The sequence below is a fragment of the Oncorhynchus masou genome, chromosome 3 (assembly GCF_036934945.1).
Source record: "Oncorhynchus masou masou isolate Uvic2021 chromosome 3, UVic_Omas_1.1, whole genome shotgun sequence".
In the NCBI taxonomy this organism is placed as follows: domain Eukaryota; kingdom Metazoa; phylum Chordata; class Actinopteri; order Salmoniformes; family Salmonidae; genus Oncorhynchus; species Oncorhynchus masou.
In genome coordinates, this window is record NC_088214.1 from 13,723,473 (window position 1) to 13,735,319 (window position 11,847).

At 39.2% G+C, this 11,847-nt stretch overlaps 1 protein-coding gene across 1 annotated transcript; it reads left to right on the plus strand.

Moving 5' to 3' along the window:
- Window positions 1-5,756: 5,756 nt before the first annotated feature.
- Window positions 5,757-9,619, plus strand: LOC135510616 (cytochrome b-c1 complex subunit 10). The gene is given in 4 exon segments (XM_064931681.1): window positions 5,757-5,789; window positions 5,791-5,873; window positions 6,411-6,551; window positions 8,890-9,619. Coding segments are annotated over 3 exon segments (237 nt in total). The 3' UTR covers window positions 6,532-6,551; window positions 8,890-9,619.
- Window positions 9,620-11,847: the final 2,228 nt, after the last annotated feature.

Consider the following 11,847-nt stretch of genomic DNA (forward strand, 5'->3'; position numbering starts at 1 on the left):
GAGAGAATCACTGACATGTCAGCTGGTCCTTTTGTGGCAGGGCTGAAATGCAGTAGAAATGTTTTTTTGGGGGGATTCAGTTAATTTGCATGACAAAGAGGGACTTTGCAATTAATCAGATCACTCTTCATAACATTCTAGAGTATATGTCATCATAACTGAGGCAGCAGACTTTGAAAATTAATATTTGTGTCATTCTCAACTTTTGGCCATGACTGTACAGTGCATTCAAAGTATTAATACCCCTTATTCCACATTTGTCGTGTTACAACCTGAATGAAATGTATTTGAAAAAATGATCTGCATGTACAGTGTAATTCCACACATTTCCCCCCTGATGTGCATGCTCATTCACTCCATGCATTTGGAAGGATTAAGGCTAATGAAGGAAATATAGTGGGATCTTTCCCTGGCCGAGAACGTGCATTTGCATCATTGCAACGGCCTGGGGTGTATTCATTACGGAAACCATTTACCGTTTAAGAACCAAACTTAGCAAAACGAGATTCTATTGGACAAATTCAGTTTTTTGTTTGCTTCCATTTTAAATGTTTTGCAACAATCTGCGTTATGAATACACCTGTTCTATTTTAATCCTCAACTCGCCTAGTATTAGTATTAGGGATCTCATCTGGCATTGTTTTAATGATTCTTTATATGGATATAAGCACTCTATTGCAGTCTAAAGATGGATATGAAAGAAGGCTACTGGAGTTGTTTATTCAATTTCCATCAACTATAACAATGCTGAAGCTATATTATTCAGACTCCAAAGAGAATTAAATACTTGATTAATCCTAGATTTGAATTATTTCCAGTCCACACATTTCGGTGTGGGGATACTGATGGTTTGTCAGCACTGGAATTTAGTTTAAGTAGCAGGTAATGAGAATTATTGTGGCAGGTTAGGGGAACTGATTTTGCAGGTTAGGAGACAGGTTAACTAAATGAGTTTATTTTGCTAAATTTCTTCAGCTGTAAATGTATCCCCGACGCAACTGCTAGATGGCGCTGTAGTAGCCACAATGGTAAAAATCATCAGTCTCGACTAACATCAGTATCTTTTTTATTTATTTTTATTATTAACAACAAATCAATACAGAACGTACATGAGGGAACACAAGTATATGTAGATTATATACAATGGACAATCGAGCTAGGGGGTACAATATCACATTACAATTACACAAGGACCTTAAGGGTCATACATACACTTAATTCTAACAGGTTTTTTGTTCGAGTATTTAATTGTCTTAATATACAGTTCACTTTCTTTTTTAGGGTAAGAATGTGTTTTTAGTTTGTAAATGTACATTTGTGTATATGAAATTTGGCCAAAGGAATAATGAAATTAATTACATAATGTTTCAGCTTATTTCTATCGTATGTAAAGAATCCAAGCAGTACATCTATCCGAAATAGTGTAAAATCTTCATAAATGTGTTCAATTATAAGTCTACTAATGTCTTGCCACAGTTTTCTTACATGAATACAATGCAAAAAAAGATGCAACACTGTTTCTGGGTGGTCATTACAAATGGAGCAATTTGAGTTGCTTTCCATAAACTTCTTCATATAGTGGTTGGCAGGATAATATTTATGAATAATTTTAAAGGAAACTTCCTTCATTTTGTTAACAAGTAGGTATGTGTGTGGCAACATCCAAACATTTTTCCAACAGATATCATTAAGTCCATTCCAATAAGATGTAACAGTATAACTTAAACCGTCCCCTCGCCCACACCCGGGCTCGAACCAGGGACCCTCTGCACACATCAACAACAGTCACCCACGAAGCATCGTTACCCATCGCTCCACAAAAGCCGCGGCCCTTGCAGAGCAAGGGAAACCACTACTTCAAGGTCTCAGAGCAAGTGACATCACCGATTGAAACGCTATTTAGCGCGCACCACCGCTAACTTAGCTAGCCGTTTCACATCCGTTACAAAGGCATGACATACAACATCCTGCTGAAATAAGGATAGTATCGCTCTCTTGTTGAATGGACCAAAAGAGAAACAAATCTTTCCTACTGATGAGTCAACAGGGTCAATAGAAGGTAGGCTCTGAGGGTCAGGTCTTGACACGTTCCTGAATAACATAGCAACACCTGAGGGAATGGCATCTAAAACAATTGCAAAATCTTTAGGTTAACAGGGACCTTGTAAAGGGATAAGAATTCCATATAACTGAGTAAAAGACCCACTGGTCTGGCAGTTGGCTCACCAATAGGATATTTTTTCGGAACCAATATTCTGAAAACAAAAGTATTTTTATACAATATATCCCAATTATTCCATATATAATATCTGTGTGGAGAAAAATTGTGTTTATAAATTAAGGACCATGACAAGAAAACCTGCCGATGAAAAGCAGAAAGTTTCACTGGAACTTTGTCAATATTATAATTGCAAAACAACATGAAGTTAATAAGGCCACCAAAGGTAGAGAAAACATGATGAGGAATAAAATTCCAGATGGAAGTGGGTCTTAGGAATTGTTTTATCCAATTGATCTTAAAAGTATTATTTAAAGTACTAAAGTCCAGACAATAAAGTCCATTTCAACAGTTTTCCTAATGTAACGGATATGGTTTCTCCACAGAAAGTTGAAAAGCATCTGGTCTATCTCCTTGATTATTTTACAAGATATAAAGATAGAGTGCCATATGTTAGTCTAGAGATACCTTCAGCCTTGGTTATTAGGACTCTACCTTTTAAAGATAAGTCCCTCTGTAGCCATTGATTTAGCTTCTTCTGGGTTTTTTTAATAAGAGGGTTCAAATTTAGTAAGCCTCTAGACTTCTGATCCTTAGTAATGGTTATGCCTAAATATGTAAGTTCTTCTTTTACTGGAATACCATAATATGAAGGTGTCACACAATCTTTGACAGCTATGAGTTCACATTTATTAATGTTAAGATATAGACCAGACGTTTAGGAAAAGGATTGTATCACATTGATCGATATGGGAATTTGGTTAGCGTCTTTCAGAAAAAAGTGTAGTATCGTCAGCCAGCTGGCTTATAATAATTTCTTTACCAGCTATGGAAATACCTTGTACAGGACTATTATTTAAAGAATTTGCATGAATAAAAACAGGTATGGAGAGATAGGACAACCTTGCCTAATTCCTCTCTTTAACTCAAATCAAGGTGAGGTGCCATATTTCAATTTGATAGAGCTGTTACCATTTGCATAGAGAGTCTTAATAGCCTTACAGAAAAAATCCCCAAAGCCAAGTCTCTCAAGGGAGTGGAAGAGAAACTGATGCTCTACTGTGTCAAATGCTTTATAAAAATCTAAAAATAATATGAAGCTATCCTCGGTTATTAGGTCTGAGTAGTCAAGTATGTCTAATACTAGTCTGACATTGTTAGAAATATGTCTGTTCCTCATGAAGCCAGACTGTGTTTCATCAATGATTGCATCCATTTTTGCATCCATTTTTGGAAGTAGTAAGGCTAATATCCTATAGCCATTATTAAGAAGACAAATTGGACGCAGGTTATTGATGAGCAGCACTTCTTTTTTAGGCTTAAGTATCAGTGTTATTAACCCCTGACTCATTGTAGGAGGGGGAACAATGTTTTTAATACTCTCTAAAAAAGACTTCAAATAGGAAGGGAGCTACTTGTTCAGAAAATAATTTGTAAAATTCTGATGTAATTCCATCAACACCTGGTGATTTATTGTTCTTTAGATGTTTGATAGATTCTATAATCTCTTCAACTTTGATGGGTTGGGTAACTAAGATACTGTTTTAAAGGGCATACAGGTCTGCTCTGACTTTACACGGTTATTATTCTATTTAGTTATTAATACTTATTTCCAAAAAAAGGTCTTATATGTAAAACATGTTTTATTCTATTATTTTATGATCCGTTTTCATATGTACTTAAAATAGTAGGTACCCTTTTATTTAAATTATTATTTTGTATTTTATTGCTCAGAATAGTTCCTGATTACACTAAATAGGGTTTTTAGTCTCTCTTACTACAAGAACACTTGGTTTGATCTTGAACATAATTTTCAGTTGAGTTGAATTTCAAAGCCAGATAACGTCTTGCTCAAAGTTTATGGAATAAGCTATTTTCACTTTAAATTGACTTAAATGGTGCAGATCCCGGTTCCTTATCGTTTACATTCACTGCTCCTACGTCTTTGACTCATCCTACTACAGTTTATACTTTTATATAATCTTTGTTGTTTTATCTTTGTCTATATTATCTCTTAATGCTAGGGGGTTGCAAAACAATGTGAAGCACAAGGCCTTATTTTTATTTGCTAAACAATTTCAAACAGATTTTTGCTTTTTTCAAGAGTCTCACTCAATTTTGGCTGATGCCAACTTCTGGAGGTCACAGTGGGGCAACGATATTTGGCTTTCCCATGGATCTGAACGCTCTGCTGGTGTCACTACAATGAAAAATACCTTTGGTGGTAATATTCTACACTCGGAATGTGACCCCTTTGGTCACTTTATTTGTCTTGTGATCCGTTACAATGACATTACGATCATTACTGTAAACTTCTACGGTACAACACCAAACATGAGAATGATCAGTTACAGTGACATTACACTCATTACTGTAAACTTCTACGGGTACAACACCAAACATGAGAATGATGAGTTGCTTGAATCTATAGAGAAACATATACTTCATTGGTTATCTAAATTTCCCAAATCGTTATTATTGATATGAGGGGACTTTAACATTACAATAGATATTTCAACTGATAGATGGCCCCCAGGTTATTATTGATAGGAGGGGACTTTAACATTACTATAGATAATTCAACTGATAGATGGCCTCCCAGGTAGGCCAACCAATCAGAATTTGGGTTTAATACTTTTTATGGAAAAGTTTGATCTTACTGATATATGGAGAGAAAGGTTTCCGGCCGACAGATCATTCACTTGGAATAACAAAACAGGCTCCAGACAATCCAGAATAGATGTTTGGCTTATATCCAAATGTATTGATAGTGAGTGTGTTACTACAAATATTTGTACTACTCCCTTCACAGACCATAGGGCCATTTACATTGATATCAAAATATTTACCCCTGATACTAACCTTGGTAGAGCATCCTACTGGAAGCTAAATAGCTCATTATTAAATAATGATATAGTTACATTTGAGGTTAAAGATCTGCTCTCACACTTTTGGGAAAGGGCTTGTGAAGAAAATTCTTATTGCAAGAACTGGGAGCTCTTTAAATTTGAGGTGTCCAAATATCTTAGAAAATATGGTAGTAATCTTGCTAAGACCAGAAGAGCTGAGGAGGAAAAGGTGATCATTAAGATAACTTCCCTTTCTCAGAGGTCCCCAGCTGACCTCTTGGGGGAGAAGAAGATGGAACTAATTGAGTTACAAAATAAACTGGATAATATATATAAATTAAAAGCAGAAGGAGCCTTTATTAGATCTAGGAAAAAATGGATTGAGGAGGGAGAACAGAATTCATCCTATTTCTTTAGACTTGAGAAATTTCACTCTAAAAATAACACTGTCCATAAGTAAAACATTGATGGTGTTATTACAGATGACCAACAATTAATCGCTAAATACTGTAGCAATTTTTACAGAAAATTGTATAGCTCTACGTACTGTCAGGAATCCACATATATATTTTTAAACTCAATTAATAATGTTCACTCTATCAGTGATATAGAATCTAAACAGTGTGACGGCCAAACATCAGTATCATAACCCCGGAATAAAACGGAAGTGGCGTAGGATCCTTTTTCGAATGGGCATGCGCTCAGAGTTTCCCAGGTTTTCCCCCTTGGTGGTTAGCCACAACATCCAGCTCCAACATGCTTGGTAAATTGATCGGTCAGAAATACTTTTCCATCGCGAGAACATGGTAAGATAATGCCGTATGTTTACTGACATCTTGCTATTGATATTTGATGAAATACATTTCCAATGCAACGTCTTATTCTGACTTGCCCTTGTCTGTTTTACCCTTAGCTAGCTGAGGTCATGTCCGGAAACGTTAGCTAGCTAGCATACTGGCTACTGCGTGCCTTGCTTGGTAGCAAAGCTAGTTAGTAACGGCAGCATTGACCCGTAGAAGGTTGCCAATGCCGTGAACCAGAAACACTGACCTGACTTTGATCAATTGGAGAACCAGTAAGCTAAGTAACGTTACCTAATTCTGAAACTAGCGCTAGGGGGCGGCAGGTAGCCGTCAGTATGAGCGTCGGGACAGTAACCGCAATCTGACGTTCTGCCCTGAGCAAGGCAAGTACTGTTTCTCCGGCGACGATGACGTCAATTAAGATAGCCTACGCACCTATTTGATTCACAGGGGTTGGGTTAAATGCATAGAGTTGTGCAATTTACTAGGTATCCCCTAGCTCGATTATAAATTACCTATTCAATTTTACTCCCAACGCAGGGTTCCAACGTTGGCGGTGTGGGGTTCAGTTGGAGGGGTGGCATTGGTACACTTCACTGACTGGCGCTTGATCTTGGATTATGTACCGTACGTCAGCGGCAAATTCAAGAACGATGACTAGAGGCGTTTCTGTGGCTGAAGGTGAGAAAATGTGCACATAGCATCACAGTAAGGGTATGCTCTCTACAGAGGTTTGCTTGACTTGTTTTTTTTTAGGGGTGGACTGGTCCATTTTTATCCCAGTGGGTCTATCTGACTAGATTTTTTTGGGCAAAAATATAATTATCTGGCTAATAATGGGGGCCTTAAGTGGGGGGGGGGATAGTCCAGTGTGAGGTCTCAAAGGAATGCAAGGGCTGATTTCTGGTTCCAGTCCACCCCTGCCTGTTTTTACAGGGTGTCTCTGCGACAGATTGTCAAACCTAGCTAGAATAGTTCCGACCAGTAGGTCACAGTCAGTATATCTCCTTATAGGTCGGAATGCTTGGCTGCCTGCGAGGGATAGGGTGGGTATAATTTGTGGAACGTTCCAACAGGAATCTGTTCCCAAAACTTAGTAAATAACAAGGTTGCCAACAAATGACGCATACAAAGTTGTATAGCCGCAGAATAAGATACTGGTTAGGGTGTGGGCTATTTGTTTCACTCACCATGTTTATTCCAAAAAATGTCTGCCCTCACTCTGGTAGCCTATGGACAAGCATTAAGAATAAGCTATGTGGTGAGTAGATGCCTATTCAACAGCTAATTAGCTAGGTGAATTGATCATGCAACTTTTTAGTTGGCAACCTTGTACTGTACGAAGTTTTTGGAACAGATTCCTTTTGTAACATTCCACAGCCTTTTTGTCCTCATGCTAGGTAGCAGAAGCCACAGCAGCCATTTTGGAATCGCTCGTAGATCTTTACTTTGAACAACAAAGGACAGTCAGCCAATCAGGCTCCTTTGTTGTCCTTGGCAACATTTTACGTGCCATTCCCAAATGTAACTTATAAATGCCTCGTGAGTTTAGTTAACTGTCATACCCCATCAGAACCCAAAATATAAGCTTGTTTTACTCCAATGTTTGTAAACAATATATAGCCTCAACATGGGTAGAACTATAATTTTTATATCATTGGATTGTCAAGCCTTGCATTTATAACTCCATAAATTTGAGTGGTTACATTTCTACAGCCCCATCCATTCAGCTTTTTACTGAAACGCGCCAGGAGTACGCTTTGTTGTTGAGTGGATTCGATTAGTGAACCGGGTTAGCGTTGATTACTTTTGGGACTGGGCTGCCTCCCATGTGTGAGCCAGGTGCCCCGCTTTGCCTGACGGCGAAGTCATCTCAAAGCAAATGTGTCGTAGGTTAAACATGTGGAGTAATGAGTAGGATTCTGTTGTTTCACATGCAAAAGTGATTGATTTTGATGAGGCTTTGTCTGCCTTCCCAATGAATACTAGTTTGAAATTTAGTTGAAATAGTTTATCTATTTTATGGAAAAGTGATGTTTTCCTTGATGACAACATGACTGAGCGCAGCAGATTACTGTTTGATTTGAGAAGGGCACCCCTCTCACTTTTTTTGTCCCATTTACGTCACAGGCCATAGCCCAGGGATCTAAATCAAACTCCCTTATTGTTTCAACTGCTTATTAGCCCAATATTGGACTAAATGAGCCTAAAGTTATTCCTTAGTCCAAGGACCTTACATGTTCTGTTTTAAAGGGATAATTGGCTTGAAGCCAAAACAGACAAATACTCCATCTAAATGTGAATTGAATCTCTTGCGTTACGGTTCAAGAAACATAAATCCCTCCATATCACATCAAAATATCACATGCTAAATAAACACTTACTCTTCTAACCGGTTTTAAAACAGTTGCAGCTGACAGTATTTTTTTACAGTGACAACACATTTGTTGCGTTTACACACTGGTGTTTGGCAACGCAGATGGCTAATTAGCACAGGTAGTCCACTCATCTTTTTTTCCTTAAAGTGTTGTAACATGGAAATATGGCCATGTGGGAACCCTAAAGGTGTGTATCAATTTGTATTGAATGTTTTTAGGATTTCTATGATAAGGTCCTTATGATTCCAAAACCGTACCGCAAATGATGCATGTTAATGTTCAGACCGAGCATCGCGGCTCTTAACAAAACTTCCCCCTACAGAAGACATCTTCGTCCAATGACTCTTATGTGTGATGTAATGGAACTGAACCATGGTCAGGGGCTAATTGCTGCTTTAGTCCCTGGCTGTTGTCTTCAATCACAACATTGCTGGCAGTGGTGTTATTGAAGCCAACTAGGGGTTTGCACATGAGCCAGCTTCTTGAGAGAAGGACAATAGTGTCGTCTCCCTATAGGATGATAACTCTCCCTTGCCCTTTGGATTTAAATGTTGAATTTTCATCTCAGATCCTCCGTGTCGGGTTGATTTGGAAAGTATGAAGTGGAGACTGTGACATCCACCCAATCTTTTTGCCTGTAGGTCAATCTGTGCTGTCAGAGACATGCCGAGAGCGATGGAGAGTGTGTGAACAGACCATCAGGCACCATGACTCAACTCCACCCCAGGACAAAGAGAAGATGAACACTATGCTTTCACCTTTTTCAATCATTTTAAATGGACTTTTCATCCTGATTTTGAAGTAACAGTGTTGTGCATTTAGTCTTTTTTGGTAATTGCTCAGCCAATGGAATGATATGGAGGAAATAGAAATGCATGTATTGAGACATTAAACATAATGTTTATTCCCTTTTTGTTTGATTGAATTCTGTTGTCATTTTAAAGCTTAAAGTGAAATTCTACTTTTCAGGGTCAGTTAACTTAATTGTTTCGCACTGGTTTTAATGTTGTTTGATTTTCCAGAGCGAGGGCTTTGAAGCTAAAATCATACACTCTCTGTTTTTCCCTTTGCTCTCGGTTCACTGTATCAACAATTATCGTTTCAGTGTAGCCTGGCTACTACTGGTAGTCTGTTTCTGCTTCTAAACTGTTGGCATGACAACAATGTAGTTTGGTTCAATGCACAACCTTTTTGGTACTCGGCTTGTTTTCTTGGACCTCCTTTGTCCAACTTCTTAATGATCATGATGGTTGTTTTAATCAAATTAAGTGTACAAAATTGTGTCTGGTGTTTTTCCCTAGACATTTGAAATCTATCCACAATCTTGTGATGTTGATAATGGGGGAAAACATAATAAAATGAGTAACGTAACCTTTTGGGTTTCTAACGGGGTGCCTGATTGTTTTCTGGAAAACGTTCATGTTTTTGTAAATCTAGTTTGGTCTGATTTGTTTAGTGTGAATCCAAAGAATTATGTATAAACACAGGTAGCTAAACAAAGGTAGATTACAACATTTAAAAAAAACTCAACTAATCACAAGACTTCATTAAATCTCGTTGACGGAACTGCAGTTGGAACTAGTGGATTAATTGCTGTCCACAGTAAGTGGTGTAGCTTGGCGGAGTGACTTTACGAGTATCTAAACACCATAGGCAAAGATTATGGATATACTGACAAGATGCATGTCTCTCCGCCCTAACAATGGGAGTCGTCCACATAGCTGCATGGAGGGCTGTCTAGCTCCTGCCTGTGCTTCTTTTGGATTGGTGGATACATCTCATTATTGTAATCCTTTTTTGAATATTTGGGGGTTGTTGACTTGACCCACCTGTATTCAATAGAGAGAGAGCTGCTGTGCCAATAGTGTTAAGTACTAAAGTATAAATACTTGAAAGTGCTAATTAAGTAGCTTGTGGTATCTGTACTTGACTATATTTATTAACTTTTACTTCACTACATCCCTGAAGAAAAATAATGTACTTTTTAATTGACCCCCTTTTCTCCCCAATTTCATGGTTTCCAATTGGCAGTTAGTCTGGTCTCATTGCTGCAACTCCCGTACGGACTCGGGAGAGGCAAAGGTCAAGATCTGTGCGTCCTCCGAAACACAACCCAACCAAGCCACATTGCTTCTTGACACAATGCCCACTTAACCCGGAAGCCAGCCGCACCAATGTGTCGGAGGAAACACCGTACACCTGGTGACCGTGTCAGTGTGCACTGCACCCGGCCAGCCACAGGAGTCGCTAGTGCACGATGGGACAAGGACATCCCTGCCAGCCAAACCCTCCCCTAACCCGGATGACGCTGGGCCAATTGTGCACCGCCCCGTGGGTCTCCCGGGTGCGGCCGGCTGCGACAGAGCCTGGATTCAAGCCCAGAATCTCTAATGGCACAGCTAGCACTGTGATGCAGTGTCTTGCACCACTCAGGAGGCCTCTAATGTATTTTTTAATCTATACATTTTCCCCGACACCCAAAAGTACTCGTTACATTTTGAATGCTTAGCAGGTCGGGAAGTTAGTCTAATTCCAAATCAAATTGTATTGGTCACACGTGATTAGCAGATGTTATTGCGGGTGTAGCGAAATGCTTGTGCTTTTAGCTCCAAAGTGCAGTAATGTCTAAGTAATATCAAACAAATTACACAACACCCAATACACACAAATCTAAGTAGGAATGAATAAAGACTATTATAAATATGGACGAGCGATGTCAGAGCGGTACGGCTAAGATACAGCAGAAGAGTATAGGAAATAGTATATACATATGAGATGAGTAATGCAAGATACAGTGGGGCAAAAAAGTATTTAGTCAGCCACCAATTGTGCAAGTTCTCCCACTTAAAAAAATGAGGCCTGTAATTTTCATCATAGGGACACTTCAACTATGAGAGAAGAAATCCAGAAAATCACATTGTAGGATTTTTAATGAATTTGTTTGCAAATTATGGTGGAAAATAAGTTTCCTGAAGTCCACAATCATCTCTGTTTTGTTGACATTGTGTGAGAGGTTGTTTTCCAGGCACCACACTCCCAGAGTCTTCAACACCTCCCTGTAGGCCGTCTCGTCATTGTTGGTAATGAAGTCAACTGCTGTTGTGTCGTCTGGAAACTTGATGATTGAGTTGGTGTGCATGGCCACACAGTCATGGGTGAACAGGGAGTACATGAGGGGGCTGAGTACGCACCCTTGTGGGGCCCCAGTGTTGAGGATCAGCGTAGTGGAGGTGATGTTTCTTACCTTCACCACCTGGGGGTGGCCCGTCAGGAAGTCCAGGACCCAGTTGCACAGGGTGGGGTTCAGACCCAGGGCCTCGAGCTTAATGATGAGCTTGGAGGGTACTATGGTGTTGAATGCTGAGCTACAGTCAATAAACAGCATTCTTACATAGGTATTCCTCTTGTCCAGATGGGATAGGGCAGTAAGCAAATTGAAGTGGGTCTAGGGTGGCAGGTAAGGAAGAGGGGATATGTTCCTTGACTAGTCTAGCGTAGCACTTCATGATGACTGAAGTGAATGCTAGTGTAACGGATGTGAAATAGCTAGCTAGTTAGCGGTGGTGCGCGCTAAATAGCGTTTCAATCGGTGACGTAGT